At 33.5% G+C, this 26,937-nt stretch overlaps 1 protein-coding gene across 1 annotated transcript in view; it reads left to right on the top strand.

Moving 5' to 3' along the window:
- Positions 1-1,665: 1,665 nt before the first annotated feature.
- The window catches only part of LOC106461039 (rRNA-processing protein UTP23 homolog), a 44,859-nt gene continuing 19,587 nt past the window's right edge, over positions 1,666-26,937 (top strand). Inside the window, 2 exon segments of the mRNA XM_022387866.1 lie at positions 1,666-1,823; positions 13,380-13,616. Of these exon segments, the coding sequence (XP_022243574.1) occupies positions 13,400-13,616 (217 nt within the window). The 5' untranslated portion in view covers positions 1,666-1,823; positions 13,380-13,399.

Raw genomic sequence — 26,937 nt, 5'->3', positions numbered from 1 at the left:
TTTCGTAAAAATACTAATGTCCGATGAGAATCCACTGAAGTTAAACGATTAGTAACGTTCGAAATTTATAAATATTGTTGCGTCAGCGAGGTCACGTGACTAGTATCACGCCACTTCCTTCTCGAACCTTCGTGAATTATCGGGAGATTACTAGATTGGGGTAGTTTGGTATATATAAGATGGTCACAACGTGACGGGACAATGTGTAGGTAATGAGGAATTGAACTGCAGTCAGAGAGTGTGTAACTGAACTAAGTATTGTCGAGCACGAGCACGTGAGACGTTCTAGCGTTTGTTATAGAGCGACTGTTGAAATTAAGTGTATCGGTAAAGTTGTATTCGAAAAGAATAAATCAGTTTTATTTAAGAAAGGACTTGTGTCACTAAAGTTTCGTTGGAACGAATTTACGGAAAATTAATTAACGAACAGAGACGTAACAATATTCCTGGTCAAATATCTTAAGGTTTCCGATTGATAAGCGTTATAAAAATCACAGCTATAGCTTTCGAAGTTTATAGTACACTGATTATAGCGAACTACTAATAGACACACTATTTGGCGGGTCGCGTTGGTTGTATTTATGGCGTGGAAAGGTTTTTTAGAAAATTCAGATTACATAACAATATTGAACTATATTTAAACGTTTACGTATATAGATATATTGTTGATTCTTACTCTCGAGAATCTTCTATAACTTTGGAGAATAGGTGGGAGTTTCGCAATACATGTCTAACACTATAAGTTAGGCATGTTTTTAAATATAAACTCAATCCAAACAAAGGTTGATATTAAAATAAATATATAACAACAAATTCTTTACAAGTTTTGTAGTCTGGGCCTGTTGTGAGATCTTTCTGGGTATAGTTGTTTGAGTGTTCTTGTCAGTGGCTTCGGATGTGGCTTTGTTGGCGACTGGTGTTTCTGTGTAAAGCTTTGTTGGTTTGAGATGAGCAAGGAGAAGATTTGCTGATAGTGTTAGAAAAATAGGCTAGACGAGAGTGGGGTCGTTCGGCTCTGAAATAAAAATAGTGATAAAAAAAACCATTAGAAATATTATAATTAGCTGTAAGTGTATATGTCGTGACTGCTTTGATGAACTGAGTAATACGGAGTAATTCTGGAGCGAATCCGGTGAACTGCGTGTAATTTCGTATTGGTCTGTTGAATTTCCTCTCGTCTGTCTGTAGCGTCGACGCCACTAAGAAAAAAAGATTAGTGGAACTCTTGGGGTTATGAAGGTTGCATTAAGGTAGGCGTTCCATGAATCCATGAGTTATACATGTATGAAAGGTCAGTTTGGGTTGAGGGTTGAAGAAAAATTCCACCTCGTCGAATGATTCAGGTATTTGTAGGGTTGATGGATAATCCTGGTTTAAACTTGTTGATAAAGGCGATGATTTTGCGCGGGGAGAAAGCCGGGGTAATCTGTCCAAGATCATCGGGGATACTGGTGCGGTTCTGGGCGAAGAACTAACTGGCTCGAGAAACATCTTGACTCAAAAAATGAACCCAGTTTGTTTCGAGATTACATTTCATATGACCAGCCAAATATAATAATTTTTCACAATATTAATGCTGTACGTCACCGCTAGGGGAAGCTTGTGCCAGTTTCACATACATACTGAAATTCAACGTGTTCTAGCTAGAAGGTGAGTAAGCATTTTAAATTTAATTAATATAACAAAATTTATTGTTTAACTAAACGATAGAGGGCATAATAAATGAACGATAAACAAAACTAGAACATTACGAAAGCAGAAATTGCTAGATCACAGAGTTTTACTGCAACTTCACGTCACAGTTTCAGTTTGCACATAAAAAGGTAAACTCCCTACTTTTAGTCTCATATTTAAAAACTTTAAAATTAAAGTGTGTTTTACTTTTACTAGTTTTAGAAAAATGAAACGATAAAATATAAATTAAATTCTTTATTTTATTATATAGGTAGTTTGCTAATTTTGTCTAAAGCTTGACCATTTTGCGTTGTATTTGTAGTTCACTAGTACTTTTTTGAATAAAATCTACTAGTGTTTAGATTTTTTTCCACATTAGGAAATTAGGTTTTGATGTAATATTGAATGTAAGATAGTTTTTATATTTCATGGTTGAATGCACATCATCTTTCAACTGTGAAATTCAAGTTTCAAGTCTGCTGTATGACAGCTTTCCTCCTTATTTTCTCACATTCAGAGCATCAGAAATAGGAGGCTGAAGTTAGCTTTTCTTTCGTACTTACAGAAGGGTTATTAATATTCAAGTCTTTATAGAGGATGTGCTAAAGCTGAACACTTGCAACACACAGAAATTGCTAAATTTAAAAACAAAAATATAAATTGGTGGCAATTTATAGATATGGGTGTTAATGATAAATTAATTATTATTTTTTAATCTGGCCTAATAGTAATAGTAATATAGGGAATTGTCTAAAAGCTATGACAAACAAAGCAATAATATAGAAAAGACAAGAAAATGAGAAAAACAGCATTATAATTTCTTATGATTAATAATGTATAGACTTCTAAGTCAGTTGTTTCAGATGGCAGATCTTTTCTTTTATTCTAATGGGCACAATAGAAATATTGTCAGAATGTCAACAGAGAGGCATATAAATATGATGACTAGGAACCCACTTTGAGACTAATAATGCTTGGAGATGGCTTGAATGGATAATGAAGAAAAACTTTAATATAAGTTTAACATAACAGCAAATGTACAATCTTTCGACAAAGTTTTGTCATCATCACCTTACAAAGTTTAAAATATATTAGTTAATAAATAAAAGTAGAATGTCTGCTCAGATAATATAGTATTATTGTATTAACATGTAACAACAGTTTTTAATTTATCCACACTAGCTGCAGTATTATTTAATTTTTACAACAGTATAATATCAGTTAACTTTTTAAAAGTTATGTAACACTGTGTAACAAAATCTTCAACCTACAGCAACGCTCTTGCCACTTTCATTACTACTTTGCTTGACTTTTTCATTCAAACTTGTAAAGCTCACACTTACAGTCACTTTCTTACTTTATAAAGTTTGAACAATCTGACCTAATGAAGATCTGTGCTAACAGCTCGAAACATTGTCCAAAAACAGATGAAGTTCATTATTAACACCTTTCAACTCTCAAGTACTTAAGAGGTTATAGTTATACATTATTGATTGTTTGGTAATACAAATGGACAGGATAATCTGTGGGGTGAACAGGGAAAAAAAAGAATTAGATTTAAGTTTTTCAGGATCAGTTGTAGAGGACATTAATTATAGAGCAAGTGAGATAGTTGAGGGTACTGATATCAGTGCAGTCTGTTGTGCAGAGTAGGGGTCAGCTTGTTTGCAATGGCTATTAACTTGACTTTAAGGACAGAGCTCCAGTCAGTGTGTTATTGCAACATTATTAGAGATGACCTGGAGTTCAAGCTGTGTTAACACAGTGTTTATGATCTTCTAAAAAGAAAATACATTAAAATCTAAGCTTTGAACACAGATGCTAGCTGACTAATTAGTCTTGATAAAAAAAAAATTAGCCTTAATAAAAAAAACAAAAAACTTTGAGTTTTACAGTGTTTCTAAATGTCTAGTATTTGTATTTGGTTCCAGTTGATGATGTTATCAGTATTATAATTGTGTTTAACTATGGTGGATTTTTAGAAACAAAGAAGTCTGGTTGCATCTCGATCTTTGAATTGTTTAATAATTTTGCCTGTTTTTCCTATGTAGGATTTTTTCACACAAACAAGATATTTTGTAGATAGTATTGATGAATTTATCTTCACTTTCTGGACTTGTTATTTTTTGTAAGAACACTTCTTATGTCTTGTTGGATTTGAAACAGATTTTGATGTTGAACATTTTGAAAGTTATTTTATGGTTATAATTTACTTTGGAGATAAAAGACAGAAATGTTGTTTTCTGGGTCTGAATCTGTGGCTTTTAAATTGATTCTTCTTCTTTTCTCTTGTGTGATTGGATGAAACTGATGGGGTAACCATCTGACTGAAGGACTTTGAACAAGAGTTCTTTCTCAGATGGGAGCTGTTTACTGACAAAAATCTTGAAGGCTCACTTGAATGGGAAAGTTAGCATTTTCCTACATTGAAAATGTATTCCTGATAGATACTTACCTGCTTTCACAAAAGAGCTTTTCTCGACTACCCTCTTTTGATATACATTTTTAATGCATGCCATTAGCCTTCCACCTCCCATTTTGGCATATCCACATGCAAGTGATCATGCAACAGCTTTCCACCAATAGGAGTGTAACACCACTCGTATTGCAAACAGCTCCCTCTTCACACCTGCACTCATTAATCACTTCAAGATTTGTCAGAAGATCTACACCATATATCATTGGAAGTTGGGAGGCTTGGTGTGAAATGTGAGAGGTGGTAAGTATCTATCAGAAATACATTTTCAGAGTAAGGAAATGCGGTACTACTATAGCATGCGGTCTACACAGATACTATCACCATTGCTGTTTTAATGATTCACTAAAACATAATTTCTTGCTAAATAATTTATATCTATCCACATTTTTCTTCAGCAAATAATAATAATTCAATATCTTGTGTGTTCCAAAAGAGTACCTTAAATTTAGGTTATAATTGTACTAGTTTTGATTGTTGGAATTTATTTCATTCCAATTATATTGGCCCCCAAAACATTATGTAATGGTATTTTGTACTTCATTAGTTTAAAAGCATTATTTATAATAAATGGTGCCACTTGCAAATAAACAAAAGTTAAAACAGTGATGATGGATGATGAGAGTATCTGTGTAGACCCCGCTCTATAGTGTAAATATCTTTGTACACCACACGCTAAAGTAGCACCGAAAATGCTAAATTCCAATACAGTATGTTACCTCCACTCAAAAATAGCTAGAATCTTGCATTGAACTGGTAGAGTGCTGATACAAAAGTGAGCCTCCTTTAGGAAGCACCCAAAGATAGACCAGGAGGTGTAAAACCAATAGAGAAAACATCACACCTCAGGGGGCCACACCATATCTGATCCAGGTATACTCTTTGCTCATTTATGACAGTGTTGTAAACATAAAAGGCAGAAAAACATGAAGGAATCCCAGAATATGTATGACCTATGAATGGGACTCCTTGGTGTCGAGTGGCTAGAGCATGACAGACCGTAGTGTTAGTTCGACATCAGTTAACACCAGGCAGTATCTGAAATGGTAAGTCAGATCTGCTGTAGGTAGAGGATCACCTACCTCTTCACCTTGAAATGGGAATTGGTAGGGAAAATGAGCTTCTGTACCAAAATCTGTCACCACTTGCACACATTTCCAAGACAACCAACACCACATCCACCGGTAACCGACATTCAGCAGATTGTAGGAAGGTGGAAGCCCTGGCAGGATGACATCTCTGGTCCAAAACCAAGTGGCAATGGGTATTGTACTATCAGTATGTGGAAAGAGGAAGATATCTGGTGTACACAAGTGGGAAAACATGCTGCATCCACTAACAACCAACACCAGATGCACCAGGAACCAACATCCAGCAGATGATAGGAAGCGGGGCCACAAATGTGGCAGCAGTGGGCATGGTCCATGGTAAGAGGAAGGAAACTGGTCAACCAACATGTGAGGAGTTACTTAACTGGATCATCTCCAACTAACAATGGACCCATCAGGAATGTATATCCAGCAGATGTTAGGGAGGAGGAACGTCTCAACCTGAGGGGCAAACTGCAATTATATATATATTTGTGACATGGCAGAGCGCTTCAACCAAAACTTGCCAACACCTGGAATTGTACATTAGGTCCATGGTAGGAAGGGTGTCATGCCAACTACACATGATACAAATTGTGACCGGGCCATCTCCAACCAAAACCAGACCCACCATGAATGTACATCCTGAGGATAGTAGGAAGGAGGAATGCCACTGTATGAAAAAACAATTGATCAGATGTACAGATAGGAATACAGCATAATGCAACACCCAAAACCTGGCACCATCTGTAATTGTACATCAGGTCTGTAGTAAGAAGTGCTATATGCCAGTGACACCTGCAGAATGCCACCACCTTACTCTCAACTGAGTGGAATGATCCATCACTCAGAAGGACAGGCATTCATAGTCCACCACCCCAGTGGCTAGGAACTGGGAGGTGATAAGGACTCTCATACTTCACTAGATGAAAGGGGGGAGAAAATGTGTTGAAGAGTCCAGAGGACTACATCACCAGAGACAGTGCAACAGGTGACTTGGATACCCTATTTTGAAAAGCAAAGCTACCACATCAACAGAGTTGATCAACCATTACTAGGCAGCATCTGGAATTGTATGTCAGGCCCATGGTTGGAAGAGACTCAACACCATGGAGTCTGAAATCTCTGTTTGCTTTACTCATTTCAGTCCATGAGTGTATGGTCTGGGAGGAACATATTTATGAAGCAAAATACTACTAAAGAGAAATACTAACAGTTCTATGGAACTCCCCATCTCTATGGTGTGCATAACCCAAACGTGATGGAATTGTTTAGTCATAGATAACAATGAAAGGGAGACACACAACCAACCCCTGGCAGCATCTGGAGTTGTACATCCGGTCCACAGTAGGGAGGGCTACAATGTAATTGACAACAACAAGATGAACAAGAAAGATGACTTGGATGTTTTCCTGAAAAGGTATTAAAGGTTTGCCCAAAGTCAGAACTGGGACAAAGGTGATTGGGCAGTCTGTCCCAGCCATCAATTCACAGGAAAATGTCTACAAGTATATGCAAGCATGAAGTCACAAGATGCTATAGACTATGACAAGTTGAACTTGGTGTTGCTGAAATGCTAGGAACTTACTGAGAAAGGCATTTGTTGGAAGTTCGGAGAAGTCAAACCTCACACTGGAGAAACTGTATTTCAGTTTGTGGTACATCTACTGTGACCCTTCACACGGTGGACTGACATGGCCAATTGTGAAAATTGTTTTGAGGAATTGGCAGATCTACTAATATGTGAACAATTCATGATCATATGCCACTGTTCCTAAAGGAGAGAGCACCAAAAGATGTGGATGAGATGATTAAGCTGGCAGAACAGCATATGAAAGCCCATGGAGGGAATATAACTCATAAGTCCAAGAATAACTAATTAAAGTTAAAACCAAGGATGGATGACCAGAAATAGGATACCATCAAAGGTGACAAGAATTCAATGGACAAAAGGAAGAAGAGATGCTATATTTTTTATAAAATGGAGCACAATGCAAATGAGTGCAAGTCTGTCACGATTAAGCAATGGCAGAAATTTCGACATAAAGCAGCTTGAGCTATCTACAAGGATAGTGCTGTCAAGCAACAAGAAAAGTGACTACCACCATAGGTGCTACTGCTAGAAGAAACAGAATAGAGACAATCAAGTTAGTAAATGGATCAATAGTGCCAGTAGTGATTGGAGCATTTGAGAAACATTGAGAGGTGCCAAATAACCATAACATGCCAGAAAGTGAAGGCTATGTTGGAGACAAGAAAGTGAAGGTCCTAAGCGACACTGGGTACAGCAGTGAGAACCAGTCTAGTATCTGATATTCAGATGCCTGGCAAGGTACATTTTTGCATGCCGATTGATAGGACAGTGAGAAAGTTTCCAATAGCAAGAATAAAGATGGGCACTCCATATTATGTGAGAGACTTTGAGGCCATGTGTATGAAAGCACCCATCTATGACTTGGTGATTGGAAATATACCAGGCAGTAGAAGTTTGGAGGAATCAGACAGAAAGAAGACTAATAAAGTACCTGCAGTCACCACAAGAGATCATGAGAAGAAGAGCAAGCCAGATATCAAGCCTCTTAAAAGTGTCTAAAAGTGACATCCCAAATGTAGGTTCACGGGAGTTGAAGGAAGTGCAGAAGAAAAACCTTTCTCTGCAGAAACTTTGGGACAGTGTCCGAGAGAAAATCAAGAACAATAGAAAATGGAAAGAGACTTACAAAATAGAAGACTGGAAAAAGTACTGTATTGAATCTATTAAAGCAGTTCTACTGGGGAAGCTAAACACATCAAAGGCAGTCAGAAGCACTTATGACAAGAAGGCCAAGGATCGACGTTTCAAGGTCGGACAGAAGAATCTGGTTCTGCTACCTATGGATAACAACAAACTCACCTTATAGTAGAAAGGCCCTTTTGAAGTGCAGGAAGTGGTCAACAGAATGGACTGTAAAGTGGATGGGAAGAGCAAGATCTACCATACCAATCTGTTGAAGAGGTATTTTGAGAGGAAAGAAGACCTAACTGATTCAGCTATTGAGGCACAGATGGACATGGCAGGTGTAGCTGTTATAGACATAGAACCAGAAGATAGTGACTTTGTCATAGAAGATAAAGACCTACTAGACATAAGACCACTGGGTGGAGATGAGACATATAAAGACGTCAAGATCAGTGGATAAACTAGCAAGCAGAAGAAAGACTTATAAAAGCTACTGTGCAAGTATGCAGATGTCTTCACAGATAGACCAGGCAAGACAGACCTTGTGCAACACAAGATTGAGATTATGACCAGGGATCCTGTCAATGTGGAGCCCTACCAGATGCTCAGTGTGATGAGAGACCAACAAGGGAACCGCAAATGTTGGTGCAGACTATATGAGGAGACTTTGTGTGTGAACTTGAAACAGTCTTTGTATATAGTGTAAAAAATATTGTAAATATATTGTTATTTAGTTTGTACAAAGTTCTATGCCTCAGTTGGGAAATATATATATAGGCAACCAAGTTAGTACAAGTAAAAAAGTTAGACTGCATGTGAGTTTAGCGATAGAAAAGAATAATTTGTCTTGTCAAAGAGTATTCTAAAGTAATTGAATCTGCCTGTGTGGACTTGGATGAAAAGGAGACAATTGTGGTAACCAACAGGTGATTTTAAAGTAAATATCACAGCCTTGTATTTTAATAACAGAGCAGAGGAGAATAATTTGTCTTGTCAAAAAATGTTCTAAAGTAATTGAACCCGTGTGTGTGGACTTATTTAAAGCTCTGGATATAACTGTGATTACCGATAGTGTAATGAACTTTTGTACCTACGTTTAACTTGGTTTGAATAAATCGTTTTAATACAAGTGGATTTTGTGCTGTCCATTTCTTGTTGAAATTTATCACTAACAAGTCACAAACACTTGTTGTAAAAATCTGGCCCTATATGAACCTGACAACCAATCTTTGGACATATGTTCATAAACTTTGGAGGGAGGTTTGTTATGTTCTTTAGATGGGTAGGAAACTATCTGTGCATTTGTCCCATGTAAAATTCATTGCATTGTTCATAATTTATTTAATGCATGGAATCAGAGATATCAGAATTTTAGTTGTTTTTTTTTATAGAAGTTGCCCTAGTTTTCTGTCAGGAAGAAACAAATTGTACAGCAAAGTTAATTGGAGATTTTTTACAATTTTTTCCCAAACTTTCAGATTGATATGACACTTTAAGGATAAAAGGAATTGCATAATAAATAGGATATTCATTGTTACTTGTCTTGTGGCGAGATTCTACTTATGATTTCTGTTATATAGTGTAGAAGACTTTATCAACGGATTCCAATGGAAAACCATTTTGGGTTACTAATTGTTTTTTTTAATTTGTCAAGGTCTGATTGAAAATGTTCTTTAGTGGAACAAATGCCTTGATAAAATAATAAAGTTTTTACTATGCCTCATTTTTGAGAAGGGTCATGGCAAAAGTTCCAAGATAAGTATAAACCTGTGTGAGTATCATTATGATAACTGGAAGCTTGGAACTTATTATCCTGTCTTTTAACAAGAACATTCAGGAACGGAAGTGTATGGTTTTCTTCAGCTTCCCTGGTAAGGTTGATGTCAGGATGATGGAACACTGAAGCCTGTAAACATATCAACTATCTTACCCAGAAGTTGGTGAGGAATGGACATAAATATAGCTTGATCTTCAGTTTTTATCATTAATATGTTTGTGAGAACAGGAGCAATGGGATTGCCCATGCTTAATCCTTTGAGCTTATCACAGTTAGATCTTCAAATTGAAATTTGTTGCAGGAAGTGGTAAAATGGAGACATTTTTTCAGAATTTTACAAGAAAGTGTAGATCCAGGAGAATGGTCGTTTATGAAACAATCAAGGATACAGTTCACTGCTTCCGAAACCAGTACTTGTGTGAATAAATTTTTGACATCGAAACTGACAACAACAGTGAGTAGTTCAAAATGTTTCAGCTTTGGGGCAAATTCTTCTGAATGATGGACAAATGAGGAGACAGTTGACATAAGGAGAAAATAGCCAAGCTAAATACTTGCCTAAGTTGAAATTATAAACACTGTGAGCAGAGACAAATAAGTCTTAGCAGAAAACCAGATTTATGAACTTTGGGAAAACCACAAATTTGTAGAGTTCTTTAGTCTTTAATCAGTTGGTTTGAGAAAGTTATACAGTTCATTTGAAAGAAACTCCAGTGTTTTTAGCTGTAATAGAAAAGTACAGTATTCTTAATTTTGTAAGTGTTAAGTTTGTGTTAAATAAGGTAAAATTAATCTTGACTTGGATTATTTATTTCATTTTTGTGACATAATCAGAATAATTTATGATTACAATGGAGTTTCTTCTATGTACTTTTAGAAAAATTATTTTGTCATCCCTTTTTAAGGATTTCAGATCTTTAATTTCACAGGGTTTCAGGTTCAATTTAACTTTGTGAGATTTATTGATTGTGGTTTGAGCACAAGTTGAAAAATCTTTCAACAAATTTGTAATAGGGTTATTTGGAGAAATATGTGGGAAGGAAACTGCAGGATTTTCTAGAATATCAAGTATTTCAATGAAACTAGATGGCGGAGTGGAATTATCAATGCTATTTGACTTGTAAGAGATCTGTGAATAAACCTTGGATTGCAATTTTTCAGTGAGATCTTCTATACCAGTTTTTAGCTCTAAAGAGGAAACTGTTTTGGAGCAACAGCAAAATTAAACCATTTTTCTGACATCTCAGATTCATCCCTGGAAAGTTGATGTTTAGTAACATTAAAGACAACTTTTTTTTTTACCAGAGATCTGATGATGTTATGTAATTGACAAAGTCATGAACTTGCATGCTATTCAGTGTAGAAATATTTTAGAAAAATCTTTTGAAAAAAGGTTGATGAGATCCAGACACCATTAGTAATTCTAAGATTAATACTTACTAATAGTGGTTTGAGCAGTAGCAGTTGACTTTTCATGTAATATTTTATGTATAGCTATCAGAGATATGTTCTTCATATTTATGGAAGACAAATTTTCAACCGTTTTTGTGCTGCTTATTTCTAAGTAATTTTTTTTTTATAGATAAATTGATATGTATTATATGGCATATTAAAATTATTTTAATTCTGATCTGTATAGTTGGCTTACTTTTAATCACTACCAGTTATTAATAAATATTGACCAGAACCAAATTTATTTGAAATAAAGTACATTTATATAGGTAGTGTTGTAAATCAGTACACCAGATGTCGTATTCTATGTTGTGGAATATTTTTCATGCAGGTAAACCACTCTCACATAGTGGGAGGTTTTAGGATTTGGTGTATTTTATACTATTTGAGAATGGAGAAGAGACAGGAAACTTGGATGAATACAAGTACAAAAGCTTTATTTAACTATTTACAAGCTTCAAATTTGAAAAGAGTTAACTGTAACTGATATAGTCAAACTAAACAGGACAATTAAAATGCATGAATCAGACATTTGGTTCAGTGTAATAGGTAATCAACTGTGGGTAAAGAAGAAACAAAGATACTGTATGGAGTCACTCTTCATTGTGTCTCCTTTCAAAGTCTACCAGCAGTGCATTTGAATGTGTACTTAATCCAACATGCAGTATTGCCTTCAGTAGGTTATTCAATTTCAACTAAATGTCTTGGATACAAGTTTCTTTCCCATCACTTGTGGCAATCATACAGGTAGCATCAACTGGCAGGAGCAAAACATCAACATGCAAATGAACCATATTATAGTAGAGTTAGTGAACAGTTATTTATTGGTTATGAGGGAAACAAATCATCTGTTGCACCCAAATTATCAGTCAATAATTGTTTTATACTACCTCCACCATCTTCTGTTTTCAGCTTTAGTAAAATCTGATGAGCTTGCACTGTCACATAGTATATTTAGTCTACATTCCCAGCACATCTTCTGTTTTTAGCTTTAGTAAAATCTGATGAGCTTGCACTGTCACATAGTATATTTAGTCTACATTCCCAGGCTTCAAATTAAATCGTAAAGTTTAAAATTTCATTGAATATTTTGAGCTTATTTTAAGAATCAGTAATAAATCAAAAGATTTGATATTGTTAAATATTCAAATTATAACAGCCCTTCATCATATGATCATACCATTAAACAATAAAGTATTTTCCTGTCCAAAACTTCAGCATAACTAGTGATATATTCAAGATTGTTTGTAAATCAGGCCTAAATGAATCAGCATGTTTTCTCTGTGCTGTAAAGTTCTGCTACCTAAATGACTTTACTCCTCTTTATCTGTGCCTAATTGAAATCTTATGTCACAAAATATGTCCACATCATTTTATGGATTTGAGTGAATTGTTTATAATTAGGCTTAAATGAATCAGTATGTTTTTCTCTGTGCTGCAAAAAGTTGTCATCTGCAAAGTTCTGCTGCAATGTCACACATGCATGGTAATGGCTTTGATGATGAGGCAGCATTGATGCAATTTGTTGCCTAATTTTCAAGACAGCATTGAAAATGTTTCATATCACATAATAACCTCTTGGCCAATCATGGCAAAGAATTCATGCTAGGCATAAAATAATCTAAATTGATGTCCACAATAGAGGCTGTACACCTAAGGTTATGCTCTGCATGTGATCATTAATAAATTTCCCAGTTTTAAACTTGAACTTAGAAAAATAAAAAAAAATTTGTATATGCACTTGAAATAATAATATTCATAAAAAGTCATAGTTTGCAATATCACATACTACTCAGTTCACAAAATCATATGATTAGATTTCATAAACTCGTCAGATGGGAAGACTGCTCAGAAGAATTAGCATACTACAGAATACAATGATGAACAGTATGATTTTTTTATGGACAATTTCACTGTATTTTGTTTTAGTAGCATATTTAAAAATACTTTTTTTTTCTACATTATAGCTATATCAACCTTAAGTCATTTTGTATATGGCAGTTATAACAATTTACAAAATGGAATTTTAGTTATCTGCTTATCTAGTTGTTTAAGGTTTTGTATTAAGATGTAAATCATGAAAATGAGTTAGATGACATGAAGATTTTATTTGATATTTAGTGTGTAAGGTATTTGAAAGCAAATCTTCATACAAATAGCTTGTTTCTTCACATGTTTGATTTTTACTTATAGATTTCAAACAGGTTTAAAATATGAAGATTAAACGACAAAAGCGTCTTCATCGCAATAAAAATTTCTACAAAAACAGCTTTGGATTTAGAGAACCTTACCAAGTACTTCTTGATGCAACTTTTTGTCAGTCTGCACTAAAGTACAAGGTGAATATAAAAGAGCAACTTCCAAATTATTTAGAGGGAGAGGTTAAACTCATGACAACAAGTTGTGTAGTGACAGAAACAGAAAAACTGGGTAAGTTTTTAAAATCTTTTGTAGAGTCAGAATATTTATATATGTAAAACTCAAAAGAGAAAAAATGAAAAGAATGTTTTGTGGGATAAAAAGTATTTTATGGTGTATAAGATGCACTTTTTTACCCCAAAATTTGATGTCAAAATCTGCTTGCATCCTGTACACTGAAGGTATGAATAATATATATGTATATATATACGATATACACAAGCCATGTGTAAATATATTTAAATAGGCATGCATAGTTTAGTTCAATTGAATGTGTTATTTATAACAATAGTAGTTTTTTTTCTTTTAAAAACATAACTATTTATAATGCTTCCTAAATAATAAACAAATAAATTACAGTGAAAGCAATGAAGATTTTGTAGGTTTTGAACCAAACTAAATAACAGTAAACCTTTTTTTGATTTACGGTATTTGTTTATTTTGATGTTTTGAGCTCTTTTGTATTTAGAACAGTATGTACTAATTTTTAAAGTATCAAATTGAATTTTTGTTCAATAAAAATCTTTCAAATGCGACCGTACTTTTTTTCCACAAAACTTTGTTTTCAAAATAAGGGTGCGTCTTATATTCCGAAAAATACGGTAACTTATTTTATTAATAGTAGCGCGAAAGATATAAGCATTATACCAAATCATCTAAAGAAATATCATAATACGTTCGAATCAGCATCAAGGTATTTTCCAAAGATAAAGGTAATAATTTTTATAGCTTACTTAGATGCTAGTTGTTGAAAAACAAATCACCACGATTATCTTAAATGGTTTGTAGCTCAAACTGCAGAAGCATTATAAATAAATGTTTAACCGAGAAACACTTTCAGCATTATAAAGAACCAAAATAACAGATGTTGCTTGATGCTTAGTTGTAAGTGGACAAAATTTAAACCTTGGCTTTGAATATAGTTTTTACTTGAATTCACAACAGTCGTCTTAACATAATAGTAGAAGTACTGTTATCCAAATTTAAAGGCTATTTCTAATAGAGTACTGAATGTCTAAATGACTTCACAGGCAAGACTTCTGTTATAGCGACTAAAATGTCTTGTTTTATCTAAATACCTGGATAGTCTTCTTGAAATTACTGAATTAGATGTACAGAATATAAAAATGAATTCCTGAAAGGATAAGCAAGCCTTAGTAATGAATTTTTGTATATTCCCTCACTTATATTTGCCCTCTCTTGATCTTTGTTTCATTCTCTTCTCAGTCTACTTCCACAGGTTTATCTGTTTTTAATATTAATTTTTGTGTTTCTTCCACATCCACACATTAGATTAGTTATTCCATCTTATTTACTTGTTTTCCCTCTCTGAATCTTTCTTGCAATAGCTTCTACTTAATTTAATGTAGGGCAACGTCCAAACTCATCCTCACCGTATAAAATATAGATAAGAATTGCCATGACAGAATAACAGTGAACATTTGAATATATATATATATATATACATATTATCTGTAACTCTCAGAAAGCTATCCATCTTGCCTTCTCAATCATGTTCGAGTCAATACCTCTCTACTCGTGTTGTATCCACGTATGTTTAACTCCAAAATAGCAAAGTCAGCCACTGATGAGTTGCAGCCACGCTAACTTATAATAAAAGGGGTTGATTTGTATGTGTAAAGGGCTATTTTATTTTAACCTTCTTTTCATACCTTTTATTTGTATATGAAGAATGTTTAAATTTTTTGTTTTAAAACAAAATATTTATTCCCACTCAAAAATGGAGGTTCAGTTATATCTGTAACGAATTTATTATTATATATTTATTTTAATATGAACGTTTGTTTAGATTAAGTTTATATTTAAAAACATGCATAGCTTATAGTGTTCGATATGTATTGCGAAACTGCCGCCTGTTCTCCAAAATTGTAGAAGACTCTCGAGAGTAGAATCAACAATATATGTATGTACATAAACGCTTAAATATAGCTCAGTATTGTTACTTAAAACTAAATTTTCTAGAAAGCCTCCACACGCCTATAAGTATAACCAGCACGACGCGCCCAAAGAGAGAGTATCTATTATTACTTTGCTATAGTCAATGTGCTATAAGCATCGGGAGCTATAACTGTGATTGTCATAACGCTTATCAATCAGAAAATTTCAGATATTTGACCAGGAGCATTTACAAAGTTCGAACATTACAACTCGTTTAACTTCAGTGGATTCTCATCCGACATTAGTATTTTTACGAAAACATTATAAAACATCACGGTAGAAAACCCGGTGTCTGTGGCTGATAAATAACAAAGGATAAAGCTAGCTAGCTTCCCGTAAAGTGAATTATACCTACGTCAACTCGTCATCAACTTACTCATCATGAGCCCTCTATAAGATATCAAATAGATATGAAGATCAGACTAGAAAGAATACTTTATATTGCGTGTAAGTTTGTTAAATTTTTGTTTATAAATTATTGTTTGTAAAACTGTTATTATAAAATGTATTGTTGTGTCTATATTAAATGGATATTTGTGTTAAAAAAGAAAACTATGTATCAATCTTGTTGACAAATATCATAAACTGACTATATATCGGCTTTTACTTAACTTCTAAATCCAAAGTATAATTTAACTACTATATTTAAATTTATCAGTTAACTAAATTTCAAGCTATTTGAAATTCTAATACGCAACATATCTTATCATCATTCTTTGTTATAGAATGTCAATAATGTTTTGTATCGTTCTACTTTTAATTGTAATATTTCGTTCCTCATATTACTGCTAAAATTTTAAAACAAAATGTGAAATTTCACTTCGATTTATTTGCGATCTAAGGCCTTGAGAAGATGTTGGTTTAATTTCATTTGATTTGTGGCCTTTAGAAAATATTGACTTAATCTGATCTGATCTGTGCACATTACAGTAAGTACATACTTTTTTCACTGTATTACAGCAAGCAGTAGCGTATTGCCTCAAATAACCTTGCGAGTGATATGTTTAGTGATATCTTTTTGGTTCAGGGCGAATTTGTGACCATTCGACAATGCAGTGCCGAAGGGCATCTTTACAGCTGAAGGACTATCACATTTATTTTTAATAAAGTTAAAGGACATAACATGTAAAAGAAGGGAGCTTAATGTGTTCTCCAGAGAAACAGAAACATCAAAATTAGCAACAACAGCAACGGGTCCTAAAACAACTTCTGAAGCTAATCCGGCGCAACGCCTCAACTACAGAGTAAAGGCTACGGCTACGAAAGAGAACCACTAACCGAAAAAGTGATTGCGATGAAGCTGAGTATATCTTCTGGTACCGTTAACAAGGTAATATATAAGAATCTGAAAACGACGAATACTCACAAGCCAGAAGTTTCACAAGCTTTCATTCACATCTCAAAATCAGCCACTGTTTTCGCAAGAAATATAGCCGAGTCACAGCGATCACATTCGACCATATTTAATCACAGCAATCTACAATGAACTTCATGTGCCTTAGGTCTGCATAAACGTGATTTTGGAAGCAAAGGTGCACGTTTAGTTGAGGGTTTGTGGAAAGGATTACAAGATGTGTGGTCTAAAAGTAAACTCACTGGTCTTCACAGAACAATGTTACAATGGAAACCGCCGTCAGACTGGACACGATCCAAGATGTACGAAGGTTCTGGAACGTAATTCGCATAAAGCGCCATTTAACTTAATATATGCAACATAAATGTACAAGAAAAAAAGCTGAATATACATGTAAGTTATCCATTTTTAATGGTTTTTGGTGATATTTAGGTTTGCCAAGGAATATTATTCAAACGTATTCGTTTAGAACTTCTAGTATAAGAGGGGGAATATTTACATTAACAAACAGACATATATATATAAGCATGATAGCTTTTTGACTCAATGTTTGAGTTTATAATTTTGTTATCTACCTGCCTAAAACCTCAAGCAATAAACGTACCTTCTGCATTACTTGAGACAGTTAATTGATTTCCTAATTTTATTGCTATAATTGAATTTCGCTAGAACACTATCAAACTTTAAGGTAGTTAGGCTAAATTCAACTTCAGATAATATCTTAGACGGTCATGAAAGAAAAAGATTGTTCAAGCTTACGTCAGGTTAGATAATATTTGAAGACGATATAGATTATTACGTACAATATTAAACCAAACATTTTATGTGTTTGCTTTCATTAAAATCTTGACTCTATTCATATTGACAGCTTCTTTGATCACAAGAAGTTCTTATGAAATACATGTATAGTACAATTTTTTCATGGGAAACTTTTACCTTACTTATAGTTTAATGTTTAATCAAAACAAAGAGAAAACATAATGACTGTTCTTTCTTGATCTGTTCTGTTGATAACAAAAAACACATTTTAGGCTAGGAATAATAACGAAACATTAAATAAGTCGAATAATGCTTTATAACATTTGTTTATCAACTAAACCAAGCTAGTTTCCGAACAAGAATAGTAAATAAATTTTGGCATTTCCATATAAGCCACTGTGACGAGGTTTGTTTTTAATTACCCCAACAAATCAAACCATTTCTTTGAAGCAGTCATATAAGAAGTATACTACGATATGTGAAGCCAAATCCTGTGAAACACGAACCCTATAAATATATGTACTTTTATAATCTATAATGTTGACTTGTTAATTATTGTGAACATTTATTCATTAGTCTGACATAGCTTGGTGGTTAGGGCACTCTACTTACAGCCTGATGGTCTCGGAATCGAAGCGTGTCACCGTACATGCTCGCCCTTTCAGCCATGGGAGAGTTATAAGGTGAGAGTTAATCCCACTATTCGTTCGTAAAAGAGTAGTTCAAGAGTTGACGGTGGGTAGTGTTGATTAGCTGTCTTTTCTCTAATATATCACTCCAAAATTAGGGACGGCTATCGCATATATCCCTGAAGTAGTTTTACGTGAAATTTGACAGACAAAGTGACCTATTATACATGCTATATGAAATGATAGCATAAGAATTCTCACAGTGTTCTATTACGTTTTCTAGCCTGAAACATTTCGTTATTGTTTATTTTTAGGTTTACGTACATTTAATTGATAAAACATGAATAACGTTACTGATAATTTACTGACGCTAGTTTTAGGTTCGTTAAAGTTCTGGCCTAATTGTTTATTTGTTTTGAATTTCACGCAAAGCTATACAAAGGCTATCTGCGATAGCCGTCCCTAATTTAGCAGTGTAAGACTAGATGAAAGGCAGCTAGTCATCACCGCCCATCGCCAACTTTTGGGCTATTCTTTTACCGACGAATAGTGGGATTGACCGTCACATTATAACGCCCCCACGGCTGAAAGGGCGATCATGTTTGGTGGGACGGTGATTCGAACCCGCGACCCGCAAACTGCGAGTCGAGCGCCCTAACCACCTGGCCTGTGGCCTAATTAATGGTTTGTTTGTAATTGTACAAGAAACTAGTTTCTAAAAAGTGACACAAAGTATATTTATCCAAAAGGTTAATGTGTAAATATTTTATAAATATTTTTACAATTTAATTAACTTATAGTTTCTTCAAGCCTAATCCTAATTTTATTTTCAATCTAAACACGACACTAACTGCTCACTTATTATTCTATTCTCCTACTTAAGAGCACGAAGAATTTTTAAGAACAATAAATTGATCTCTTATATTGTGATGTCATCTTCTTATAAACTTCGGCTAATATATTAATCTCTAATTATAATCCAATGAAACTCAATAGGTATCATGTTTTTTATAATTCAATATTGATGTATCTTGATTACATCAGCACAAGGGAATTTACTTCAATATTAAATACCAATGTTTTAAAACCAACTATCACAATGCAATATATACTAGAGTGATATATTACATATCTCTATTTTAAATAAACGGATTTCATTCAGCACATATTTTATTTTTATTGTCCACATTAAGTGTCTCCTTAAAATGGTATTTTGTTATCAACTCGTGTGATTTTCATCTCATAATTTTTGTTTGGATATTGTTTGTATCGCTAAACCATTAACTGTGACAATAAAGTGTTTAATGTTGAATATACTGCGTTATAAATGTTTAGCGATAACGATTTGATTACAATGTCCACACATTAATGAATATATACATATATTCATTAATGTGTGAAACATAACTTATTGTGATTTTCAATTAGCTGTAATGGGAAAATGGTTTAAAATACCCTGAGTTGTTTTTAATGCGATGGCTTAGTCAAATATGATAAAATTTATTTTAGGAGTAAATATTAATTGTGTCACTAACATGATAATCAAGTTTAAAGTTTTTTATAGATAATAGTAACTGTGATTAGGAGTAAAAATTACTCATACGTGGTTAGGACATCTCATTAAAAATAGGCTGGCATTTGATTTTTGCGGAATATATTTCTTTTGCTATTTAGTTATTAACTCGTGGTTATAAGATATATAGAGTGTAGTTTTAATTACTTAGAATGGAGATTAGGGCTTAAAATTGCTCCGACTTGACTGGAATGTGATATCACAATAAAAGCGGCTGACAGTTGCTTTTGAAATAAATATTTTTTTCAGCTCTTTGATTCTAAGTTGTTATAAGAGGATAGTATATCAGTGAATAGTTAGGTTGTAAATTAGGGTTTAAAACAGCCGAGATTAATGAAGATGTAACATTTCAATGAAATGTTTTGAGATGTTATTTGACAAAGAATAAATAGTAAATAGTAAAATAATTCAGCAATAAAGAGCTGCACAGAAGATAAACAAGTTTTTTTTTGTTTTTTTTTTACAAGACATAATCATTTAATGTTTCAGGTTTTGCGGTAATCTTTTTAGCTTTATCGTATTATAATCAGCTAAGAGCTATATGTCGAGCTGTTGATACAACTTTAAAGTATAATTAAATTCAAGCAAACATCATTATAAAATAATTAAAATAACTGTTAGTTAATGTTTACTAATGCCACGAGACATTTAATATATATTTTTTTCAATTCCTGGAAAAATGATTTTGCACATTGTTTATGTATTTGTATCTTAAATGTTTGGGAACATAACGATTCAATTTTGAAATCTTCTTATGCTTATTTTTTAGGTTTACAAAAATACATGTAATCAAAAAGTGAAATTATTTTACTCAGCATCCTCTAGCTTCTTATAGAACACTGCGTCTGCTGGAGATAATAAAAAAGTAGAAAATACACAGTTTTATATTAAATGTAGTCGTTTATCAGAAACATTTCTTAAAGATAAATGGGTTTCTTAGAATTTTGACGTTCAAAAAAGATTAGTAAATTGCTTGTAACTTGGTCTTTTCATCGCTTTTGATACATACAGTGTTCTATCTGTAAGGATCCTTTTATGCTTTAACTGACCTCTTTCAGGTTTTTCAGAATCCATTTATCAGTGTCGGGCACGTGTAGATATATTTCACAAAACATATCATCAAACAGAACATGTGTGATCTATAATTAGGTCGTGAACTTCTATTTAAGGATATTGTAGCTTATCTACCAAATACTCATTTCTGTGTATTCACTCATTTGTCAGTGTTCAGCACAATATTTCAAACACAGAAAATGACTGATACAAAGACGATTTAGAACCCACGCGACTGGGGCTCCCGACGTAGAGGCCTCACTAACTTTACTCATGTGCACAGTCAGGCTCGGAACCTGTTTTACAGCATTCCTCCTAGATTTCCTAAACCATTCTTCCTTCCCAAAGCATATGTTGTTTTCTTTATTAAGAAAATTACATAGATTAACCACATGGTTTACACACACGTGGTAGTCTCTTCAGAGACCTCTATAAATCCGTCTGCATTTGTACTTCTCTCCCTTTCAACACCTATCTACCTATCTAAAAGTATGAGATTTAAGATAAAAATTTATTCTCCATTATTATGGTTTCGCGAAACGATTCTTAGGTCTGTTAATTTCTGTTATTGAATGAGTTCCATTAACCTACAGTTATATAAATATTACGGAGTTGAGTACAATACATTAAATTGCTATTTTTAACTTTATTGTTTAATGAGAAAGCTTATGGTAAATGATTTACTACTTTCTATAATATTTTTTCTTTACTAATACGATACTAATTTCCCCAATAAAATTATTTTTAAATGTTCTGTGTTTCCGCCAATTTATTTTTCGATGTTATATTGATATCACCACTTGTTTTATGAAGTGGTCTGTCCCATCATTGAATAACATTGAGTTCGGAAGGTAATTTTAGTACGAATTATAAAGATCAAGGAACGACGAAATGTCATGTTACTTGTTTACTGAGAAAAACTAGTAAACAAGAAATGAAAAAACAACAACTACCAGACAACTAGATAGGTATGTTAAAAAACACAACAAAGAATCAAATAACACACTAATGACATATTCTGTTCCTGAAAACATTTTTTCTGGGTGTTATAAATATCTGAAAAACGTTCTTACAGCAAGAAAAACAGTGAACAAAATAAGAAATTACGAAATACACATGAATATAATAATATAATTATTAGATACAACATAACATAGCGGTTTCATGAAACAGGCTAAAAGTGATAGACAAAGGCCTAACCGACTAACAAACAGCTCACTGAGAACTTAACCCTAAACAAATGTAGTTATGTTAGTTTTCATTCAGAAGTAGATAGATAGATTAGACATTTATTTAAAAGCAATCTACTGTAAAACTGAAGACCTGTTTTGCTGAGAAAAGGAAGTGAGGTTACTATTGCCTTATGACCAGTTTTATCGTTGTTCCCATGAATGTTACAGCGTGGTTCTCAGAAAGGTCTAAAGTTGAACCGATTACAATTTCCCCTTTGGACAGCCCTATAATAGATTGCTGCCTCTGTCACGACTGCATGATTACAGGTTCTTATTTTTTCGTTTTCATTAGAGCACGACCTGTCCTAACAAAATAAAGCCATCTCTTATCCTTATGTGAAGTTAAAGCTGATGTATACTCTTTTTTTGTAACTTTAAATAACATTTGACAGTGAATATATGGTCACTGTTAAAATGACATGTTACTGAAATTTGTACATGTCACAAAATTTTTATTTCGAATACCTGATCTATATAGAAATAAGAAATATACAGTCGTAGTCCTTAATAGTTTAGATTGTCTTTTTAAACATATTTTGAAACTTTATCTCCGAAGGAGTAATTAATTGTATCTAGGAAATTATCAACACCCGTAATCGAAAACTCAAAAGTGTTGAAAATATGTTTCTTCCATACAGAGGCTCGTCATGACCAGGTGGCTAAGGCGCTCGACTCGCACTCGAAGGGTCGCGGATTCGAATCCCCGTCATACCAAACATGCTCGCCCTTTTAGCCGTGGGGGCGTTATAATGTGAAGGTCACTCCCACTATTCGTTGGTAAAAAGAGTTGGCGGTGGGTGGTGATGACTAACTGCCTTCCCTCTAGTCTTACACTGCTAAATTAGGGACGGCTAGTGCAGATAGCCCTCGTGTAGCTTTGCGCGAAATAAAAAACAAACAAACTTCCATACAAATTCGATGACGAGGAACCCACTTTGAGACTGATGATGACAAAACGTTGTCGAAACGTTGTACATTTACTGTTATGTTAAACTTATATTAAAGTTTTTCTTCATTACCCACTCAAGCCGTCTTCAGCCATTATTAAACTTCCATACAGCATCCAAATTATTCACCTTTATGAACATGAACAAATTTCTCCCCATAAAGGAGAAGCAAGCGCCCTCTAGTAACCATTATATAATTTAGTTTGCATATATTAAAACATATTTGCAATGTCTTGTTTATAGAAACGCGTAATAAACTGGAAATAGTCATAACGGTTGATAAACAGCTCTCCAAAAAATAGCAAATGGAGTTTTTCTACCTGTATATTCCTAAAGGTTTGGAACGACACGATTTTCAGATTTTACAAATAAATTAAGATCTGTTTTTCGTTATACTACGTTTAAAGCTATCATCCTAATAGTTTGCTTTTTGCACGCTTCAGAAAATAATTAAAGGATAATTGGACTTTATAATAATGAACTTACTTAAGGCAAAAGCCACTACTATAAGTCAATTTAATCATCCCTTCAGTTCATATTTATGTAAATCAGACATCTAATGATCTAATTTTGTGATCTGAAGTGTATGTAATTGATTATTGATTGAGGTCCTGTTCGTAAATAAACATTTGGTACACGTATCTTTACATAGTTACAGTTTATGACTTCACTTCAAAACGCAGTTTGTTCATTAAGAACACGAAAGATGGTCAAACACCCATATTATACGCATAAAATCAGTGTTGGCAAGGTCTTCAAGTACCCTCGACCACTACTCTGAAAAAGCTTTTTGCATGGAATCTTTAGTATCTGGAGTGAATTGAGGGGATACAATGTGTCTTCCTCTCTTCTTCAAATAATTTTTTGACTAGTTTAACACGGTTGATCGGACATTATTAACCAAATACTGATATCAGGGCAAATTTCCTCAATTTACGTCAGTTTGTTTCTTTGCTTGCTGAATTTCGCGCCAAGCTACTCAAGAGCTACCTGCACTAGCTGTTCCTAATTTAGAAGTGGAAGACTAGAAGGAATGAAGCTAATAAACATCATCCTCCACATTCCTTTGGGCTACTATAATTGAATAGAGAGATTGATCGTCACATTATAATTCCCCACAGTTGAAAGGGCGAACATGCTCGGTGACAGGAATCAAACTCGCGATCATTATATTGCAAGACAAATGTCTGTTATAAAGTTGGGCTTTTGGTCAATCCCTTGGGGATTACAACACTCTAAGTTGTTAGGGAATGATTGGAGAGAACTACCACCTTTCTTGTTGACCCTCCGTGGAGGTTATGGGACCCCTATGATTATGAGAATTGTAATCCAATATATGGGAACAAGATGTATAAGGCTATTTTTTGAGAAAGGAATATAAAAAGGCAGGAGTTCAACGAAAGGAGGAGAAAAAGCATGGGAGATGTGAGAGAGATCGAATAAACCGAGAAAGAGGCGAAGTGAGAAAGCCATATGTTGCCAGTAACAAACAAAACCTACTTCTAAATCTATGTGTCATTGATTATAATAATAATCAGAAATTTGTTATGTTTAAATTAGTATGAGTCAATTCCTGATAGGCATAAGTGCATTGTTAATAACACAGAAGGGAAAACAAAGTGCAAGCGTAGTACGATTATAACAAAGTAGTGTCAAGGCAATATGCAACAGTACCCTAACTATCAGGCCATGTCAGGCCCATCTGTGAAGAATACAGACGCTTAAATGAAGTTGCTGCCAGTTCTAATAATCACAAGGAAAGTTTCAACAACCTATACAAACTGAAGCATGATTACTAGAGCATATGTAGAACTAATGAAGCTTTGTTCATCATCGTTTATTACTGATAATTATTCACTTTTTGACGTCCTGAAGTCCGTAGCTTACATTCCGTGATTTTGTCCACGTTGCTTAATTTATAGAACATATTTCTAACAGTGTGTAGTGTGTTCAAGAGATTCTCACTTGGCACCAGGATACAATAAAATGATCTGTGATCAATAGCTCTGAGAATGTGTACTTTCGTCGAAAAATCTCCGTCCCCAACCAACAGACAACAATGTCACGCATTTAAACGGAAATAATAACCAAAATTGAAATAACCAAAAAGAATAAATACAAAGCAGCAAATGACAAATTCTAACAACGAATGGACTTACTGCCTTTTCATTTGGGTGGCACAAGCAAAACATGTGGCAATATTCGCGAATTCTTATGTCAGGAAACGCGAAACTGGGATATTTATAGTGTAATATCGATTTTTAGAATTAAGTTCAGCTGCAATAAATATTTGTTCCCGCTAAGTTTCTTGGTGTGGTTATATATATATATATATATGACAGATGACGACAGTAGTATTAATCTCATTGGTTATATACTTCGTCTAATCAAGGACAAGATGTGAGGATGATTTGCATTGAGTTTCATTAAGAAATGGCATTTTAAAATAACTCGTGTAAGTCTTATCTTTTTCCTTGTTACAGACAGTAAATGAAATGAAAAATTACGTCCGTACTGTATATTGCGTTATCTTAACACTAGCTTTGCTCTCACATCATTCATCATAAGGTTAACACAGATAAAACTCGGCAGTAAACACGTATATATTTCATTGATTTCATTGTTTTTGTCAGATTGTCTAAGGATGAGGATCTTTATTCAGAACCAAAAGTAATTAAAACTTTTCGTTTAGACAGCTACTTGTTTCATCTTTTCTATTTTTCTCGTTTTCTTATATTAGTTTTTCTTTTTATCCAACCTCGTAGCATTTCTAAAAATTTATAACTTCTCTTGAACCATCTAACTTTCTGCAACACGAGGCAACAGTTAACTTGGATCTATGAATCACCAACTGTTGTAATTAAGATAACGCCATCGAATAAACAAACAACAAAGCTCATTGTTCGAAAAACTTAGTATACTGTAGATTTAACTTCTGTTGTAACGCAACAGTTATTTAAGCCTATTTATAGAAACTCGCCATGATATATCATTATCCTACCGAAAACTCTAAAGAAAATACTATTTACAAAAATTTTGATTATATCTTATACTTGCCCAATTTTGATGTAAAAGTTGCTGAATTTGTGCTTTAAAACCAAGTTTATGTTAATTAAATGGATGTAATGAAAATTTTATTCATCTAAATCTACAAATTGTTGAATTTATTAGAGAAAAATTATATTTCACTTTGTATAGTCACAGCTGTTCTAATAAGATATGAAATCACCCATTTAAAACGTTTAGGAATTCAGTAACTTGTAGATAATTTTATTATTCCTTTAGTTTAGCATATATCATTAACTTCTTAATCCGTATAATTAAATTGTCATAAATTCGACCACTTTTCTACTCTTAGTCCATTTTATTGTATAATGAATATGCAAGAATATATATATATATAAATTCTTGGTAGTTTTATTACAAAAATGCTGTGTAGCATATTTTAGGTTTACCGTATTTGAATCAAAATAAGTCATGATATATTTGTGGTATTATTGACCTCCTCGTAATTTTTTCGTTTCCCGTTCACTATTTTTTATCATGTTATGATAATTTTTACGAGTTTCATTTAAGGTCAACTTATGTATGCATATATATATATGTGTGTGTGTGTGTGTCTTTACAAAAAAAAGACAAAGGCCTGCGAATTTAAATAAAAAGTTGTTTTGGTTTTAATAACAGATTTTCCATAATTCAGCTACGCAGATTTCGAAAATAATATTCATTTTTTTCTATCACGTAAGGACTTTTTATAAATCGGGAAGAAAAGAAAATTCTTACTTAGATCAAATTATTTTTTCGTTTACCACAATGAACATTTTTTA

The sequence above is a fragment of the Limulus polyphemus genome, unplaced genomic scaffold, assembly GCF_000517525.1.
Source record: "Limulus polyphemus unplaced genomic scaffold, Limulus_polyphemus-2.1.2 Scaffold885, whole genome shotgun sequence".
Classification (NCBI taxonomy): domain Eukaryota; kingdom Metazoa; phylum Arthropoda; class Merostomata; order Xiphosura; family Limulidae; genus Limulus; species Limulus polyphemus.
This window is presented reverse-complemented; position numbering and strand designations above follow the sequence as displayed.